This window comes from Oryx dammah, unplaced genomic scaffold (assembly GCF_014754425.2).
Source record: "Oryx dammah isolate SB20612 unplaced genomic scaffold, SCBI_Odam_1.1 HiC_scaffold_26, whole genome shotgun sequence".
Taxonomy (NCBI): Eukaryota; Metazoa; Chordata; class Mammalia; order Artiodactyla; family Bovidae; genus Oryx; species Oryx dammah.
Genome location: NW_024070210.1, coordinates 57,214,210 through 57,233,808, shown reverse-complemented (window position 1 = coordinate 57,233,808; position 19,599 = coordinate 57,214,210). Strand labels below are relative to the sequence as shown.

Genomic DNA, 19,599 nt, shown 5'->3' with positions numbered 1-19,599 from the left:
ATTACTTATTTTCTTACTAGCTCAGCCACACTTTAAAATACGTTTTAGTCCGCTCCGGTTCCCGGTACCTCCCCACGCCGCACCCCCTCCCCGCCTCCCGCACCCGCCAAACTTGATGTGACCCCCCAACCCGACGCGGCGGCTGCCCCTCTCACCGCCACCCCGCCCGCACCCCCTGAGCGCACTGCTCACCGCGCCCCTCCCCACCTCCTCGCCGGGGCCGGGCGCCGCGCTAGCCCTCAGCGCTCCCTTCCCCTCGCCACTCCCGCCCCACCCCACCCCCCGCACCATGAGCAACCTGAAGCCGGACGGCGAGCACAGCACCGGCGCGGCCACCGGCACCGGCACGGGCACGGGCTCCGGCGGTACCCTGGAGGAGGAGGTGGGTCTGCGCCCCGGGACTGGTCCGGTGAAGTGCACGCGGAGGGGGGCGGGGGACGGGGCGCGCGCGGCCCCCCGCGCGGTCTGGCAGTGGCTCCCGGCGCCTTCCCGCCGCTGCCCTTCGGCCGGGGAGGAGCAGCCCGTGTCCGGCGGGCGGGGGCGTGCGGCCTGGACTACCCCGCCGGTTGGGCATTGTCTCCCCGCCCTCCCGGGCTAGGGGCGGGTAGCGCGCCGGCCGCCGTCCGTGCGTCCCGCGGTGGGCGAGCTGCGCCGCGTCCGCCCCGCGCCGGCTGCCCGCGCGTCCCTCGTTCTCCGCACTCCGCCCGGCTCGCTGTCCTCTTGCGAGGCGCTCCTCCCGCATGGCCGGCAGTCCCGCCTCGGCTGAGAGAAACAGCGGGATTAGCACGGCGGGCGGGCGGCACCCTCACTCCCTTGCACTTTCCACCCTGACCCTTCCTCGTGACCTTGGAGGCCTGGGCCGGCTGCGCGGCACCTTGGTTCACTAGAGTTGTACTCATGGCGGGATAGACGGGCTTTCTTCACGGCCCCAGATGTCAACTGACTGATTTGAGACGGAGATGCCTAAAGACTCTCAGTCCCTGGTTCTCCTCTGTCGGATTTTGCCCTGGCAGCCTAGCCAGGACCCCAAAGCTGGCCCCGGTGGGATTCTACAAGGAATGTTCACCGGCCATGTGCTAGGAGGAGGGTGTCTGAAGGCTTCGTGGAATCACCAGCAGCTGGGTGGTTAATTGGATGTGGCAAAACCGGGAAGCTGTGTGTATTCGGGGTGGAGGGGTGGGTGTGTGGATATAGTCTTAAGGCTATCATTGAATGGAGACCAGAAGCTTGGCCGGCGGAGTCAAAACTGTTGTGGAAAGGAGGCAGGCTTCGCTGCTCTTTCTCCCTCTGGAGGGGCCTCTGCTGTGTCACTCTAGGGCCAGGAGACCCTTCCTGCCATGTCCGGCAGGCTCTTGCCCAGGAAACCAAGGGCCAGTTATCCACCCTGAGCTCCCTTCCCTTTGGTCTGGGGGAGAAACCGCAGAGCCTCTGGTGGGGGTTGGCGATGCTGCCTGCTTCCCATCCGGTGGTGCCGGCCTCCGTGCTATAGGTTTGGTGCAGAATGGCGGCACTGGCCAGGCTGGGCTGGGCTCCTTACTGTGGGAGGGGTGGAGGGAGGGTCACTGGGCTAGCTCCCACTCTTAGCAATTCAGAGGCCTGGTGCCAGCCCCAGTCCACCAATGGCATGACATCTTGAGAATCTAGGTCTAGATCCCGCTTTCTGTGGGGAAGGAAAGGCGGAATACATAACCCTTCACTACACCAGAGGGTCTGACTTTTGTCCCCGAGTGTGGTGTGGGCTCGGGTTCTTTTGGCTCCTGAAGGCTTTGTCTGTCTTGGACTTTGATGCAGGCTCTTGGCTTTGAGGACCCCATCCTGACCTTATCTGGTTGTTTAGAGTCTTCCCTGAGAGTTGGGGGAGGGTGACAGGGTTGCTGTGTGCGTGTGGGGTCTCTACTGAAATTGTCCATCTCCTGTGAAGCTGGACATAGACCCAGAACCACTTCTGCTGGAGGGTTGACTTCAGCAAGGATTTTACCCTACCTGAGACCCTCAGACCCATCCCTTTGAAGTGGGAAGGGTGAACCATGTGGCCAGTCTAAAATCTTGGAGAAATCATTTGAGGTACTTGTCACTTTTTTCTAAGTAGCTTTTCTGAGAGAGAGGGCAGAACCGTCAAGAAGTGGAATTTCTCTCCTTGTGGGCAGAGGTGGGCTACAGCCCTGTAGTGCTTCAGGGAATCAGTGCAGTCGGTGCTGGGGAGGGGAGGGAGCATGGGCTCTTGCTACTACAGAGGTCTAAAACCAAGGGCCGCAGTGGTCTCTTGGAGCCCCACACCTGCTCTGGTTACGTAAGCACTAGAGTTGGCCCTTTTTCCCAAAAACTCTTCAGCCAGGATTCCATCTTAGATCGGTGGTTTGAGCAGGAACTGGACATATTCTCTTCAGCTTAGATGCCCCCTAGGTAGGCAGTTCTGCAACCCCGAAGAGCCACCGTTGGAGAAATCCACCTTAGCAGAGGTGGTTCCTCTCAGGGCTGACCTAGACTGGCTCTTCCCAGTTGGCTATTGGATATTAGCTAAAGCAAACCTAGGAAAGCAAGGAATATGTGGCCAAGTGGGTGGTGGTTAGACCTGGAGGGATGGTAGAGGCAATCCAAGAAGAGGGAACAGTACATGTAAAAGTCGGGGTGGGCTGTGGCACCACGTGACTTGTTGGGGTGACTATGGGGAATTTGTTACGTTGAAGTGATGCTGGGGGCCACATTATGAACAGCCTGAGATCATGCAGGCCTGGGAGGAAATCGGCATTTTTCTGTCACTTGGGAAGGAGATGGGTTGGAAAATCAAGTGTCCCTTTCAGTCTAGAGGCTATACTCTCCCCCGCGTGTGTCTTGGCTGGTGCCTGAGCTCCAGGAGGTGCGGATGTAACATCGCACAAGAACGCAGCTCAAGTTGGGTTTGCCTCTGATGCTGCCCAGACCCAGACCCAGACCCATGCATTGTCTTGGCTTAGTGATTCTTGAGGGATGGCTGGATAGTTACAGTGTTTCTGGGGAAAGATATATTTGGTTTGAAAGTATATTCTATTTTGAAAATGGAGACTTCACTTTCATAATACAAGGTAGTATTAAGTTACAGTAATTACTCATTGAGGACCCCCTGGGAGGAGTAGGGTATTTGGAATCTTGGGGTAGGGGTGAAGTTCAAGTTTCTAAAAGTTAAAGTTTTAAGCCAGCTTAACAGTAAGTTATAGAAAGGCAGGGTTAATGGTGGCTAAGGGAGCTACAGCTTGACCTAAGGGTCTTGGCCCCTCTGTGTTCTCCATCCCCATTTTTGTCCTTTGCATCCACTAAAGTTGGGTCAAAATTGCTTGCTGCAGGTCTGGTACCCCAGGGTCCATCATGTGTCCTCTAGGGGTCTCTGAAGAACCAGTTTGGTCCCTAGCCTCTGGCAGGATGGGTCAAGGTTAGCTCTCAAATGAGCAAAGGAATTTTAGGGTCCAGTGTGTGATTTGGGCACTGCCCCCTTTCTTTTCTCTGCCATCAAAAATATTTGCCAGGATCTGGGACATCTTGGTGCTCTGTCTGAAGACTTTCTAGGGGATAAGGGGAGGAAAGCATCTATGCTTCTGGGCTTTTACCTGCAAACAGGACCCAAGCAGGTCAATCCAGACAGGTTCTGGTAGATCAGACTCCCCTCTGCCCTGGGGATTGCTGGGATGTGTCTCCTCTGTTCAGATAACCTAATGGAGAGACTGAACTATTTGCAGTACTGTGAACCCATATCTAGTCTTTATAACAGGTGTTGTTTTGAGCATTTGACCATTTTAACTCATCTCAGTCTCATAACAGCGCTGTCATGTACTTATTTTATTACAATGTTATAAATGAGGAAGCTGAGACACAGGTTGAATAGCTTTCATGTAGCTCGTAAATGGTTAAGTTGGGATTTGAACCGAGTTTGCTCTTAACACCCTCTGCTGGCTCTTCTGTTCTCTGTTGGGGGTTTGGATGAGGCTTGAGGAGGGAGAGGGAGCCTGCATCTCAGGCTCTTTAGGGCTGAGCTTTAGATGATGACAGGGTCCCAGATAGAAGCCCAGGGCTGGCTCCAGACTAGTTCTCTTTGAGCTGGTCACATCCTGAAAGTGGGTGGTGGGAGCTGTCAGCCCCTGCGGGAGGAGCAGTTTATGACAGATGATGTTTAGAATTGTTATTGTGTGGTGATAAAAACCAGATCAGGTGAATTCTCTACAGACGGTACATCCCCCTTGTAGCCTGTGCTGGGGCTGACTGCCTTCACCTCCCAACCCCTTGATTCCCTGTTGCTTTGGGCATCTTAACTTTAAAAAAAAAAAGGTACTTCAAGTAACTCTAAAGTGACTGCCTTTCATTTGGGAGGCCTTTCTCTTGGGTCTCCGTAAGTGGCCAGCCTGACTGGTTCACCGCAGTAAGAACAAGCTTCTAAGTGTCATTCAATGTTTGGACATTCTGATTTCTCATCTCCATTTCTGGGGTGGAGCAGAGCAGAGGAGGCTAGCCAGCACTGTAAGCGGAGACAGGACAGGAACCGCGGGATGTTCTGTTCTGCTCTCATGCTCTCCACCCATGTGTTGTCGTTCAGACACTGAGCTGTGTCCAACTCTGCGACCCCATGGATTGCAGCACGCCAGGCTCCCCTGTCCTTCACTAGCTCCCGGAGTTTGCTCAAACTCAAGTCCATTGAGTCGGTGATGCCATCTAGCCATCTCATCCTCTGTCGTCTCCTTCTCCTGCCCTCAATCTTTCATGACATCAGGGTCTTTTTTTCCAGTGAGTTGGCTCTTTGCATCACGTGGTCAAAGTATTGGCACTTCAGCTTCAGCATCAGTCCTTCCAGTGAATATTTAGGGTTAATCTCCTTTTGGATTGACTAGTTTGATCTCCTTGCTGTCCAAGGGACTCTCGGGTGTCTTCTCCAGCTCCACAGTTTGAAAGTATCAATTCTTCAGCACTCAGCTTGTTCTATTTCCACCCATTTATCACACTGGTTCTCCAGAGAGTCCTAGAGGCAGAGGAGAGGCGTCCTCCCACCTGCCCTGAGGGCTGCGCTCCTGGTCCAAGGCCGCCCATCTCGCGTTACCGAGAGCTCAGCTAGAGTGTTGGGTTCTGGCCCTACCTTGGGGCCCCCAGCCTCTGCTCAGCTGTTGATTCTGGGCAGCAGCAGCATTCGGTAACTTGTCAGTTTCTCTGCTATCCCCTAACCATGGCTACCTCAGAGGGGACCTCACAACCCAGGCATAGTGTGAGGACCTGGGCAGAGCCCATCTCCTATACTTCAGAGACCACGCTGCTGTGAGGTGGGAACTGCAGACAGCCCCAGAGCTTCCTATGCTGAACCCTGTCTACTGCCTGCCCAGGAACCAGCGTGACCTCCCCAGTTTCAGCTTCTTTGTCTATTCCATCCTTGGTTGGAAAGAATAAGGTTACCTGTGAGGTGTATCAAGGCTAGACAGGTGGCAGGATTGCTGAGTCCTCCATTCCTGAAGAGTCTGCTGGTGGATCCATCCATGTTGGGTGCCTCCAGAGTATAGCAGGGGCTGGGTGTAGTCGGAGGGTCTGCCTTGGCCCATCGGTCATTTACAGCCATTTAGAGCCAACTGAGGACAGGCCGTTGATTGTGAAGTCATCACGGCTGCCTGTTATTTCTGACCAAGCCTAGCACCCTCAAGGAGAAGGGGCAGGGCCTGACCTGAACCATGCCACGCCATGAGTGTCCTGGAGTCTCTACCTCCTCTTTGCGGTTAGCCACTCTCCCTTTTCCCAAGTGAGTGATTTGTTTGTTTGGAGTTTGGGGTTTTAATTGGGAAAGATCGGGAGAAGTTTTTGGAATGGGACCTGAAACCATCTTGGGGAGCGTTTGCTGCTCTCACAGCTGTGAAGAGCTTCCACCCAGGCTGGTCCCTGTTCTGATGTGCAGCTGTAGCTGTATATGGGCACGACTTAGGATGGAGGGGTCCTACTGTGCTGGAGACAGGGCAGCTCCAAACTAGAATACAGGTTCCATTCCTGAACAGAGACCCTTTCCCGACAGGAGCATCCCTTTAGGAAACTCACCAGACTTCATCTGCCTCAGTCAGGTGGTGTACAGACGTGAAGGGCTCGGCGTTCTGGGTTCAGGAGCACGGTGCCATGTTCAGTGGATTAATGTTACATGGTTTAAGGGTTGGAGGTACTGATTTTGGAGCTAGGGGAAGGGCATGGGATTGCCCTAGGACAACTCCTTGAATCTGTGGGATGATGTGGTGGTGGTGATACCTGCAACCTTTGCCAGCCACAGGGTCAGGCAGTAGACGGGTATTGGCTGACCACACAGCAGGAGGACGGACAGGGTGGGTGGATGGCACAATGGGGGAAGGGAACCATGCCCGGAAGCTTGGTGCTGGAGGCTCTGTGAGCCTGTCTTTCTGAACTGCCTCTGAAAGCATGGTCCTCTCTCTCTGTCTGGAACCAGATGGAAAGCAGGCCCGGCCCCTACCTCCAGCCAGCCTGGGAGCACAGAGTCTGCATAGCACAGTTCATGCTACCTGGGTGGGTTCCCTAATGAGGTGTAGAACAGGGCTCGCAGCAGCTGTGACCAGGTGTGTTCCCACGATGTGGAGCCTTCCGTTCTTGGGGCTAGAAATAGCTTGGACTAAAAGGTCCATCACTTCATGGGAAATAGGTGGGGAAACAGTGGAAACAGCGTCAGACTTTATTTTGGGGGGCTCCAAAATCACTGCAGATGGTGACTGCAGCCATGAAATTAAAAGACGCTTACTCCTTGGAAGGAAAGTTATGACCAATCTAGACAGTATATTCAAAAGCAGAGACATTAGTTTGCCAACAAAGGTCCGTCTAGTCAAGGCTATGGTTTATCCAGTGGTCATGTATGGATGTGAGAGTTGGACTGTGAAGAAGGCTGAGCACCGAAGAATTGATGCTTTTTCATTGTGGTGTTGGAGAAGACTCTTGAGAGTCCCTTGGACTGCAAGGAGATCCAACCAGTCCATTCTGAAGGAGATCAGCCCTGGGATTTCTTTGGAAGGAATGATGCTAAAGCTGAAACTCCAGTACTTTGGCCACCTCATGCGAAGAGTTGACTCATTGGAAAAGACTCTGATGCTGGGAGGGATTGGGGGCAGGAGGAGAAAGGGACAACCCAGGATGAGATGGCTGGATGGCATCACGGCCTCGATGGACGTGAGTCTGAGTGAACTCGGGGAGTTGGTGATGGACAGGGAGGCCTGGCATGCTGCAATTCATGAGGTCGCAAAGAGTTGGACAGGACTGGGCGACTGAACTGAACTGATAAGGTCCAAAGCTTTATATTTAGGCCATCTTAGATCCTCCCGCTCTAACTTCCCAGATAACTTGGACTTGACCCCCAGCTCGGCCAATGGCTGGCCAGGCACCTAATTCCTGAGCTGGTTTCCTCATCTGTAAAATGGGCCTGTATCACTCTGCCTGTTACATCAGAGGCCCTTCAGGCTCACACTCCCATGGTAGCTGTGAAAGAAGTGGAAATTACAAAGTGCTGCCCAAAGTAGGGCCTTAGAGTCAGGCCCTGATTCATGTGATTTGGGGCCAGAATTGTCAGAGGAAGGCACAGGACTGTGGAACAGCTCCCAAGCCTGGACTTCGCCCCACCAGGTCGGACTGTGGTAACTTTGGAGGTGTCCTAGGTGGGGCCTGCTGGAGGGAAGCCGGGCAGTGTCCTAGCAGGGAGCTGAGCAGCCCAGAGCTCCTTGGAGGACACGGGAGGCCTGGGGTTCTGGGAACGTGTGTGTTTGTATCTGTTTGCTCTGCTGTCTGGCTGTATCTGCTTGCTCTTTTCCCCGTGTCCTTGTTCAGCCCTTATAAGTCCTGGGTCTGCGGGCCATGTCACCACATTCCATCCACCTCTCGTCAAGTGGCCCCACTGAGAGGGACTTATTTCCCCTGGGAGGGGTAAGAGTGACCTACCAGTGCCAACGCTAAGCACAGGACCCAGGCAGAACCAAGCCCTACCCCACCCCCTACACATGTATACAGAAGAAAAGGCCCAGGCCCCTGAGATCCCTGCAGGGGTACGGTGCCAGCTCTGAGGTTTCCATTTGGCAGCTGCAATATTGCCCCAGCAGAGAGACCCCTCTGAAACCCCCAGGGCCTGGCTTCCAGTATCCTGCTTTCTCACCCTCTCAACCTCTATCCCCTTCTTTCCTCCCTTCCTTGCTGTCTTGTGGGCAAAAAGGAAGATGTAGGAGGCCTGAGCCCATGGAGGACAGTGCCTGAGCATCACTCAGAGACTCCATCACATTCTCCCCCTTCCCTGGTTTCTTAGGTCAGAGTGTGAAGGGCCCTGCCTCTAGCCCACCCTTCCTCTCTATTGCTGAGGCAGTGGTGAAGGCCTTGAAGACACTTGCCTGGCCGCAGGGCTGGGACTTCAATCAGGCTCTTTGATAGTTGGCTTGAGGCACTTTTTCTTTTGTTTCAGTGTCAGCTCTATTGGCCGAGCAGGAAGCTGAGCCTGAGTCCTGTGTCTTGGTTCTCAATGGTTCTTTTCCCCTTGGAGAAGCCAGAGCTGACCTGGGCGTGATGATGGGCAGTGGATGTTTGCAGCAGGAAAACTGCAAGCTTTGTATAATGCAGTCTGAAGCTCATAAACTGTGTCCTGGGCTTCTGTTTGGACTCGGGTCTTCCTGAGGCCATGAGGGTCCCTGCTCTACTCCTAGCCCCTTCCCCACTGCGCAAAGCTGCTCCCACTCAGCTGCTGAGAATTGGCAGTCTGTCAGCCTTCCCTTTGACCTCCCTATATAATTCACTGTTTAAGACTAACCATGGATCCTCCAGTGGTGCCCCTGTGCTCCCCCAGTCATCCCTCTGCCCTCTTAGCTCAGACGCTGAAGGTCACTTGTTCTGGACACCTAAGGCTGACCCCCACTGGGGTCTGAGTGGGTTGGTGGTGTGAGATCAAGGTCTGCCAAAGAGCCTTGACTTGTGAGCTGGGCACCCAGGGACACTGGGGTACTTCTGATGTGCTCGGTGACTTGGAGCAACTCCCTGAACCTCAGCTAAAAATAAGGTTTCTCCCAGCTCAGATATTCTGCATTTGGGTTGCTGGAGAGGGCTGGGAGCTGGGGAAGGATGTGGGAGGGGCTTTCGAGAGGCTTGTTTTTCCCCTGTTTGGATTGATGACACCAGGAGGGCTCCCTGTGCTAAGCAGCAAGCAGGCAGGGTTCAAAGCTAGCAAGATGTTTTAATGGAGTGGACAGTTGAAACAGTTCCTTTTCTGGACTGGATTCTAACTATCAGAGTTGCTAAAGGATTGCTACAAGGAATCAGTTTTCAAAGACCATCTTTTATCTCTTTGGTGTGATGTTTCTATGGCCCAGAGTCAAGTTTCCTAGCCTTGTGAGGCAGAGATTTGCCTAGAAGGCATGAGTGCATGAGTTCTCTTCCAGTGTAGTGTTCCTGGTGGACCACTGGGATTTATTTGGGGGTGGGGGAAGGATGGGGGTGGCCATGGTATTTTCTACCTCAGCATCCTTTGTGGACAAAGATCTGGGCCCCAAACAGGGGGTCCCCGGAGTCCAGGGTGCTGTCTTGGACAGTACAAGGCTGGGGTTTGGAAGGAGGCTGTGTTGTCTTTTGGAGTTGAAGGATAAGGGGGTTTAATATCCGGGGATGAACGACTATTTTGACAGCAGTGTTCACCCCTTTCATCTCTTGTAAAAGCTGGTCCAGTGGTTAAGAATCTGCCTTCCAAAGCAGGGGATGCGAGTTTGATCCCTGGTCAGGGAACTAAAATCCCACATGCTGTGGGGCAACTAAGCCCACAGAGTGAAACTAGAGAGGAACCCACATGCTACAGCTGAGACCCAACAGAAGAAACTGGTTCATACAGAGCCCATCCTCTCAGCCACAATATCCCGCTGCTGCCCTTACCTGGGAAGTTGTGTATTTATGCTGCGAATGAAGGTGGAGCAGCCAGGCCCCAGCCGGGGCTGACTGAGTGTGGGGTCCCCCCAACTAGGGAGGGAGTACTTTGGGGAGTAGCCTTGTGGACCCCACACCCCTGTCCTATCCCACATGACGGCTTTACTCTGGTTTTCCTCCTGAAAGGCCCTCCCATGTGGTCTGGGCCCTGTGTGTGCCTCAAAATAAGTCTGATAGGGTTCCCTGGTAGTCCAGGGGATAAGAATCCACCAGCCAAGGTGGGGGACACAAGTTATCTCCCTGGTCCGGGAAGATTGCACGTGCCGCAGAGCAACGAATTCATGTACCACAACCACTGAAGCCTGTGCCCCCTGGAGCTGGTGCTCCACAGCAGACACCACTGCAGTGGGAAGCCTGTGCACTGCAGCTAGAGTAGACACCGCTTGCTGCAACTAGAGAAAGCACACGCATGGTGACAAAGACCCAGCACAGTCTAAAAAACAGAAAAAGGCTGAGGGAGAATTCCCTGGTGGTCAAGAGGTTAAGAATCCACCTTGGAATATAGAAGACGCGGGTTCAATCCCTGATTGGGGGACTAAGATCCCACAGGCTTCAGAGGATCTAAGCCTGCATGTCACAGCTATTGGGCCCGGGCACTCTGGAGGCCACCCACTACAACTGGAGAGTCTGTGCCCCCGCCCCCCACCCCCGCCCCCGAAAAAATCCCGCATGAGGAAATGAAGATCCTGCACACCGCCAACTAAGACCCAGTGCAGCCAAGATAATGATAAATAAATATTAAAAAAAAAAAGTAAGGCTGAGGGTGGAGGCCACCACTTCCTGTGCCTTCCTCCGCCCCTCTGCAGAGCATGGGAGGAGGGAGGAGCGGCCAGAGGTCGTTGGGAGCTCCATGCACCCAAGATCTGGCTCTAGCTGGAGGAAAGGGGCCCAGGACCACACAGTGAAGACCGAGCCGACCCCAGGAAGTCTGCCCACCAGCGATAGCCTGTGGGCTGGACTCCCTGGCTCCCGGCAGCCTGAGGGCAAGATAGGCAGTAGGGCTTGCTTGAGTGAGCAGTCTTGGGAGCCCCGTGCCATGCTGGCTGGGGACACCGTTGTGCTGAAGGCCAGCCTGTTGCCTTAGGGAGGCCTGGTGCTGGCTGGGGCCTCCAGTGAGTCTGCTTCTGACCATCGTGAAGGCCGTACACTGTGTCTGTGACGGTCCTGTGTGGGGACGCCTCTCTGGCCAAATTCCTTGTCTGTGTTGAATTTGATGCTTCCAGCAGGTTCCTCCACATGTGTCTTCTTTCACTGGCCTCTAAAGATTCCTCATCTTTTCTTTTTTGGCTGATCCACGAAGGTTGTGGGATCTTTAGTTCCCTTACCAGGGTTCTAATCCTGGCCCACAGCAGTAAAGGCACCAAGTCCTAACCACTAGGCCACCAGGGGATTGCAAAGGATTCTCTATCTTTTCTCTACCCCTCCCCAATCACTACCTTCTCCCCCCTGTTCCAAACTTGCCTTCTAACTGTGCCAAGGATGAGGCTGTGGTCCAGCATGATCTGCTGGTACTTGCCATGAAGGTGACCATTTCAACAGGACCATGGTTGCTTTCCATGTTTCGTGGCAAGAGAGGTATTCTCTTGGCTTGTGTGCATGCTTTTGGAGAGAGTGAGTGTATGGAAAGGGAAGGACCCAGGTAAACAAGGCTGGTGCCTTCCGGCAGCCTGGGATTGTGTGAGCAACCCCTTACACTTCCTCCAATTACCCTGAAACATTTCTGTATTGAAAGTGTTGGTCACTCAGTCATGTCAGACTCTTTGTGACCCCCATGGACTGTAGCCCACCAGATTCCTCTGTCCATGGGATTCTCCAGGCAAGAATACTGGAGCGGGTTGCCTCGCCCTCCTCCAGGGGATCTTCCCAATTGAACCCAGGTCTCCTGCATTGCAGGCGGATTCTTGTAGCATCTGAGCCACCTGGAAAGCCTTGTGGAATAGGCCATGGGTTCTCTGGTTAATCTTTCCATCTTGTGTCAATGGCAGTTGGTCCCTGACCCCTTGTCTGTGCTTTACTCTTTGCTGAGGGTTGTGTCCTGTTGTCATGAGGCTGGCACTAGTGATTGGCATGGAACAGTGGTCACCAGTGCTGGCCTAAGACACAGGACTGTTGACCAGACCTTACAAAAGGTGTGTCTGTCCCTGCCAAACCCAAGGATCCTGACTGTGCCATTAGATTGGCTTGTCAGCTTCCTACCCTGAGCCTCAGTTTCATCGTCTATAAAATGAGGTTGTGGAACTAGCTGGTCTCCACAGTGCCTCCCACCCTGGACGTGAGCTCCCTGGGGAAGAGGAGCACTGAAGAATCCGGCGACTGCCCAAGGTCGTCTCCCGTACGTTCCCAGCCCGTCTGATCCGGGCCTGATCCAGCCTCATCGTTGTTGAGTTGCTAAGTCGTTTCCTTCTCTTTTGCGACCCTATGGACTGTAGCTTGCCAGGCTCCTCTGTCCATGGGATTCTCCAGGCAAGAATACTGGAGTGGGTTGCCATTTCCTTCTCCAGGGGATCTTCCGGACCTAGGGATTGTACCCACGTCTCCTGCATTGGTAGGCGGATTCTTTATCACTGAGCCACCAGGGAAGCCCCCCAGCTTCCTTAGGCTTATGGCCTGCGGTACCTGATAAGTGAGGTTTTTGTGCAGGTAAATGCCGAGATCACAGGAGCCCTAAGTGAAGATGCGTGTTGTTCAGCCTCTCCTGTATGCTGGGCATAAAGTATGCTGGGCATAGAGCAAAGTGTGCTCATCGTCATGGAAGGTGGATGATATCTGTGTTGCACAGGTAAGGAAACTGAGATTCAGAGAGATGAAGCAGCTTCGCCAAGCCAAGCATAAAGCTGGGATGCAAACCCTGGTCTCACTAACTAAAGCCTTTCCCATTTATGGCAGCACTTTGCTATGCTCGGCCACATTTGTCTGTGGCTCTTAGTCCCTTCTCTGGAGGGACCAAGGGGTGTAGAGATGGGGGAGGTCTCGGGTGTTGAGCCTGGCTCTAGCCACCTTGGAGGATAGGAAAGTTTTGAGACTCGTCTTCTGCCTGTGGGTTTTGGAGTCCAGGCGAGTGCAGACTGGTAGGACCAGTAAATGACCAGGGGCTCTTTGAGGGCCTTCATAAGACTTGAAGGAAAACGGAGTGAGGAAATAGAGGGACCTGAAGGGTGGATGCTCTTTAGTTAAGGAATGAGGAAGGGGCGGGGAGTGGGGCAGCATGAGCAGCTGCCAAGCAGCGGGTCTGTGTAGGTTTTTGCTGGGGACCTGGGGTCAGTGGGCTGGGGCAGGACCTGATGCAGTTGAAGCAGCACAGCGGGTAGGTGGGCCCTGGAAACTCTGTTGTCTCGACATGTGACTGGCCAGCCTGCTAAGCTCATGCTTCCTGTCTCTGGAACTTTGCTGTCATCCTAAACAGGTACCCAGGGAAGGGCTTGGCTACTGGAAGGCTGCATGGCAGCACCTGACCCATCCTTGGGGCTAACGAGGCTGCCCAGCCGCGGCTCCCTCTTCCCCACAGCCAGATGAATGGCGTGGATGGCTGAATTGGGGTTTCCTGGGTCTTACCAAGCTCTGCTCCAAGCTTTCATGAGCCCTTTCTGGGGCCTCGGTTTCCATGTCTGCAAAAGGGGACAAGACAGAGGGCATGTTATTTGCTGGGGTGTCCAGGGTCAAGTAAGAACCAAGGAGAGCATTCACGTTAGCCTCCCAGCAAAGGGTCTGTGAACTGGCAGACGGAGGCCCACCACATTACCCATAGCGGCTTTGACCTGGGCTTGCTTCCTAAGGGATAATGGCCCAGGACAGGATGAGACCTGTATTGTAGCCTCTAGAACCTATAAGGTGAGAAGCAGAAGAAAAGAGTCATGTAGCCAGAGAAGGATGGAAACCAGGATCTGAGCTGGGAACGAGGGAAAGGTCCCCCGTACTCACTCCCGTCTGCTTCCTCAAGCAGGAAACTTTGTGCTAAGAACTTTCTATTTTAGGGGGCCTCTGGGGAAATCTGGCCAGAAAGGAGCCATTGGAGGAAGGATTTAAAATTAGCCGGGGTGAGATTGGTGGCCCCTGGGGAGAACTGAGGCAGAGGTTTCTGCTGCGAGGCAGCTCTGGTTCTGTGTGTTTGACCCAAAGTGCATTCCATCATCCTGAGAGGAGGGAACAGGGCCTTGACTGGCTTGTACATTTTCAGTCCATTCTCTAGGGTGTAGGCTGGGCTTTCCAGTGTGGTACCCCAAAGCAAGCATCGTCTCTACCAGCCTGGGTGAGCAGTTGATGGGGAGAACCGGGTTTTGAGTCCTTCTACCTTTAAAAAAACAAGCTGCATGACCTGAGAGAGACATGTCTGTTTGGGGGTTTACATGTAAATGAGAGGCCTTTCATCACAGGGCAGAGGGGTGTTGAGGACAGCTGCCCTCTGGAGTCCAGGAGCTCGAGCGAATCCTCCTGGAGCCTGGGCTGTCTGGTCTCTCCCAGATGTTTCTGGAACAGGGCGGTGTTCAGGAGCTGTGCGTGCAGACATGGGGAAGCCTCACCCCCGGCCCAGGAGCAGAAGTGTGTGTGGCGAGGGAAGGCATCACTGAAGGGGACGGGGTGTCCTAACTGGCAGGGGACTCTGCTCAATTTGCTTCTGGGTGGAACTCTTGTGAGAGAAGGAGCTGCCCTTCGCCTGTCCCAGAGCCACTCCTATGGGGATGGGGTGGGGCCGCTGGCTCCGAGCAGCGGTGGGACTGGTTTCCTTTGCCGTTCCTGTCCCTGTTGCTGACATGTGTGTCATTGGAGAGAGAGAATGTGTGTGTTGGGTGTAACTTTGCCTGACTGCTCTGGGCTCCTGATTTACGCCATTGTCTCCAGAAAGGCTATTGCTTGAGTTCATCTCGCAGGCCGTCATCAGAGCACGGAAGTTCTTTGGTGCCTCTGGAGGGGGATGTGGTACACTAGAGGCTTTCTAGAATAAACCATGGGTAGGTTGAGGCATGTGAAAGTGTTAGTCGTTCAGCTATGTCCTACACTTTGTGACCCCGTGGACTGTAGCCTGACAGGCTCCTCTGGCCATGGGATTTCCCAGGCAAGAATACTGGAGCAGGTTGCCATTTCCTTCTCCACAGGATCTTCCTGACCCAGGGATCAAACTCGGGTCTCCTGCACTGCAGGTGGATTCTTTTACCATCTGAGCCACCAGGCATTTGAACTTGTTCTTAGTTGTCAGTGATGAGTTGAAGACTTAACTTTTGGCTTCGTGGTATGAGATGCGACTTGCAACAGGAGTTGAGGGAATTCCTGGCAGTCCAACGGTTAGAACTCTGAGATTTCACTACTGAGGGCAAGGGTTCGATCCCTGGTCAGGGAACTAAGGTCCCAAAAGCTATGCAGCCAAAAACAAAACAGGAGTCAAGTGTATTGGGAAGCTCTACTCTTTCAGATTTTTCATTACTCAGGAAAGCACAGTTTCAAGATGTTTTTAATGGATCTACACTCTGGAAAATCTCCCTCCCTTGTAATAATAATTGGCTGATCTGGTCTTGCTGGCTGCATTTAACCAGCAGAGGTAAATTAAGAAAGTTTTCCCACCAGTCCTCTCCTGGACTTCACCCACCGTTCAGGAGGTCAGGTTTGCCAGATCTGAGTCACGAGATGGGCACCTGGTGTTGAGACCCAGCTTCACCTACAGCTTGTAACTTTGTTGAGGGCAAGGCTTGAAACTTACACCATCCTCTGCCTCACTAGAAGCTGGCAAGATCCTACTCATACTTCAAAGCTCAGCATCATTGTTCCATCTCTGACTCCTTACCTAAGTTCATTATTCAGTAAACATTTAGTACCAGCACCCTACAGAGAGCTGGGCAGAGAAGCAAGAACACAACAGATTCCCGGCCACTGAAGAGCCTACATTTGGCTTAGAAAGCAGGAAGAGATGGATATGAAAGTGCTGGGCCCTCTGATGAAATCACTCCAGAGTGTAGAGTTTACTTCTTTGCCTCCCTATCAAACCAGACAGAGCCTCTCTTCCCATCTTCTGAAAAATATGTATGATTGTACCTTTGCTTTTCTTAGAGGTCAGAGACCATAGCTTTCTTCAAGCCTCAGAGGGGTCCTTGGGCTGTGTTCTTGTTAAACAGGGCTCTCCTTGGGGATGTTGGGCAGTGGACAGTCTGCACAAAGGTGCTCCGCTTGTGCTTGTTGTGATGCCTGCAGGATGAATACAGAGAGAGGGGAGGGTCCAGAAATTGTTCTGAAAGGTTAAATGCCGTCAAACTGGGTGCTCATTTGCCTCAGCCTCTAAAGGAGTCTCAGGAAATCCTGAATTCTTCCTTCAACCCTGGAAGGATTCCAGTTCGTTTCCTGAAGGAGGAGGCATCATCATCCTTGTTCTCCTGTAAGCCTGGTCCTCACCACCATGGTCTCTTCCCCAGGTCCGGACACTGTTCGTCAGTGGGCTCCCTGTGGATATTAAACCCAGAGAACTCTACCTGCTCTTCAGGCCGTTCAAAGTGAGTCTGGACCCAGCCACCCGTGGGCAGAGCCTCGGATAGGGGAGAAGCATCAGGAATGAGTCCAGACCTGAGCTGGGCAGCAGGAGAACTATTAGAAACCATGATTTCAGACCTGGCTCTCTGCCCCGGTTCGGCTGACTCACGTGTGGCTTTTTGTCAATTGCTGAGCCCCTCTGAGCCTCTGTTTTCTCATCTGTAAAGTGGAGATGGTAGAACCTCAGTAGACTTTGCCATATAAGGAATCTTTGAGATTCAGCATGGCATTTCCATTTGCGGATAAGAAAACTTAAAAAGGGGAGGTCTGAGCTTCCAGATGACAGGCTAATGGAGCAAAGGGGAATTCCTGCCTGAGAGGATGAATGCTGCCGCGTGATGCCCACCCCACGTGCGAGGCCATGTGATGTGGGACTCGAGGGCTGAGGGCGCTCAGTGGGGGGGTGGAGATCTGGGTGGGTCATCTTTGGGGGGGAGAAGAGAGTGAGCTGGGGAAAGGTGGGGCTGCAGGGTGGCTGGGGTACAACAGAGGTGCCTAACCTTCCCTGTTATTGATTACCTCTCTTTGCAGGGGTATGAAGGGTCCCTGATCAAGCTCACATCAAGACAGGTATTTTCTCTCCAAGATTTTTCTTCCTCCAAGCCCCGACCGACTGCTGAGCTTGGACCTAAGCTGGTCATGAAGCATCTAGCAGCTGAGACCTGCCCCCTGTCATCCTGGTCCTGTCCTGGGCTGATGAAAAAGTAGCCTCCTTTGTAAAAAGGATGAAAAAGTAGACAGGTTCCCTCTCCTTGCCGGTCAGCTCCTGGTCCCCACTCTCTGGCCCTTGAGAAATGATAGTGGGGCTGGAGGCTGAGGACCATGGAGGTGGTGGCTGTGCCCTGGCTCCTAATGCCAGGAGTTCTGGGGCCCAGAGTCTTTAGGGACCATTTGTGGTCTGGACTGAACCTTGGCAGAATGAAGTTGGAAAAGTTTTGAACCTGTTGCCCCTTGATTGAACCTGGATCCTTCCCATGCCCTTGATACATCAGTGTCTCCTTCCTTGCTGGGCACAACACTAGCACTTAATTACCTGCATGCATTAAACAACAACAGCAAAAGAGTGGGTGATGTTTCATGCAGTGGGATAACGGTCTATTGGCATCATTTCCCAGAAAGTGGTACCTGGGTGGGAGAGTTTTGGTGTCCAAGAACCTTTCACTGTTCTTCCTATTGAACATCAGGAGGCTATGGACAAAAATTATATATATATATATATATATATATATTTGTTTTGTATGCTTGAGGGGGAGATGGAGTGTTGGGAGAGATGCAAGGGTATTCTTTCTTTTTCCTACTAGCCTGTTGGTTTTGTGATCTTTGACAGCCGGGCAGGAGCAGAAGCAGCCAAGAACGCATTGAACGTGAGTAGATGGAGAACAGGCCTTTCTCCAACCCACAGACTTCTAGACAGTGGGGTTTCTGTTGTGTCTTCTGCAAACCTTCTCCACTCCACACCTAAGGAAAGGGCCAGCAGACGTACCTTCCCCAGCCATCCTGGGGCAGAATCTCTGGCTTTACCATCTGTGCCAAATGCCACTCCTTACGAGGCCCAACCAGCATGTCCTCTGTCTTGGCCTCTGTGTGGCTGAATCTTTCAAGATAGATCATGAGGTATGCAGTGGACAGTCTGGGTCCCACAGAGTAAAGCCTCTCCCTTCCTCCTCTTCTCACAGGGTATTCGCTTTGATCCTGAGAACCCGCAGACCCTGAGGCTAGAGTTTGCCAAAGCCAACACCAAGATGGCCAAGAACAAGCTAATGGCTACACCAAATCCCACCAATGCTCACCCCACCCTTGGAGCACACTTCATCGCACGGGACCCCTGTGAGTGGCACTCAGCAGCCGTCTGCTGCCTTCTACCTGGCAGAGCTGGGGGCCCTTGTGGATGAAGTTGCATGCAGAAGGCACCCCTGCGGGAGTGGATGCTCGCCCCCTTTTCCAGGAGCTTCTTGCACCCACTGTTACTCATGCCCGCGGGTCCCAGGCTTCCTTCCACCCCCACAGCCTTTGCTGCACCTTAGCCTGAGCTCCTGAGCTGTCGGTTCTGCCCAGCTTCCTCGCAGCCCGCTCTGATCCTCTTGGTTGAGACGAGTCCATCCTAGGGCTTCTTGAAGCAGACAGGATGCTTGCCAAGCCTGGCCAAGTTACTATGGTTTCTTTCCTAGAGTCTTGGGGTCCTTCGGGGGAGCTGAGAAGGGACCTCATGTTAAACGATAGCGTTGGGTCCCCTTCTCTGCTTGGAATGGGGTGGTGCAAGGGGGAGCCAGCATTCTGATGATGGGGGCTCTTGTCTCCGCTGCAGATGACCTGATGGGGGCCGCTCTGATCCCTGCATCCCCAGAGGCCTGGGCCCCCTACCCTCTGTACACTACAGAGCTGACCCCAGCCATCTCACATACTGCGTTCACCTACCCAGCCGCCACCGCTGCTGCCGCCGCCCTGCATGCTCAGGTAAGCCTGGACGGGACAAGCAGGATGGGGGAGAAGGAAGGCTCTGAGCTGGCCAGGCTCCATTCCCACCTGGCCATGGCCCGCCCAGCTCCCCAGAGCTGTCACAGCACTGCTTCTTGCTTGGCAGTACCTTTGGGGTCTGGGATGTGATGGGGGGAGGAGAGGATAAGCTGGGAGGCCACGTTCAGGCTACGCTGCTAACGAGGAGTGTGAGAGAGCCGCCGTGGGTCCACTAGACTCCTGCAGGCAGGCTGTGCCCATTGTGCCTGTGGTGATGGAGTGTGGTCACCAGGCCCAGACTGCTTACCTCTGCCTCCTCCTGTCTTCATGAACTCCAGAAAGCTCTGAAAGATTTGTCTGGATTTTTTTGTTTTTTCTTACTCATCTGGAAAAATAAGAATAGTATTATCTGCCTCAGGTTGCTGTGAGAATTAAATGTTAAGACATGTGAGGGGCTAGAATTGCACCTGGAACCTCCGAGGTGCCCATTGGTTGTTTGCTCTTGTGTTCACCGAGCCTGGAAACTCTCCAGGCTGGGCAGAAGATGCAGCCAGCGCTTCTGGGGGTGGGGTGGGGGGTACAGCTGGGCTGGGAGGGCTCTATGCTTGCCCAGTGCCACGCCGGGTACCATGCCAGATGGTCAGCTCTCAGCCATGCCTCGGTGCCACAGTGACTGGGCACCACCAGGCAGCACAGGAGGGC

General features: G+C 53.6%; 1 protein-coding gene across 4 annotated transcripts in view; it reads left to right on the top strand.

Annotated features, from left to right (window-relative positions):
- Positions 1 to 48: 48 nt before the first annotated feature.
- Positions 49 to 19,599, top strand: part of RBPMS2 (RNA binding protein, mRNA processing factor 2) — a 41,309-nt gene continuing 21,758 nt past the window's right edge. The window contains exons 1-6 of one of the 4 annotated variants that reach the window (XM_040226728.1): positions 49 to 382; positions 16,329 to 16,406; positions 16,975 to 17,013; positions 17,745 to 17,807; positions 18,120 to 18,270; positions 18,749 to 18,897. In XM_040226728.1, the coding sequence (XP_040082662.1) occupies positions 290 to 382; positions 16,329 to 16,406; positions 16,975 to 17,013; positions 17,745 to 17,807; positions 18,120 to 18,270; positions 18,749 to 18,897 (573 nt within the window). In that variant the 5' untranslated portion in view covers positions 49 to 289. Of the gene's footprint in view, positions 383 to 15,023; positions 15,210 to 16,328; positions 16,407 to 16,974; positions 17,014 to 17,744; positions 17,808 to 18,119; positions 18,271 to 18,748; positions 18,898 to 19,599 lie in introns of those variants that run through there. The other 3 variants (XM_040226727.1, XM_040226730.1, XM_040226729.1) reach the window with 3 other exon arrangements.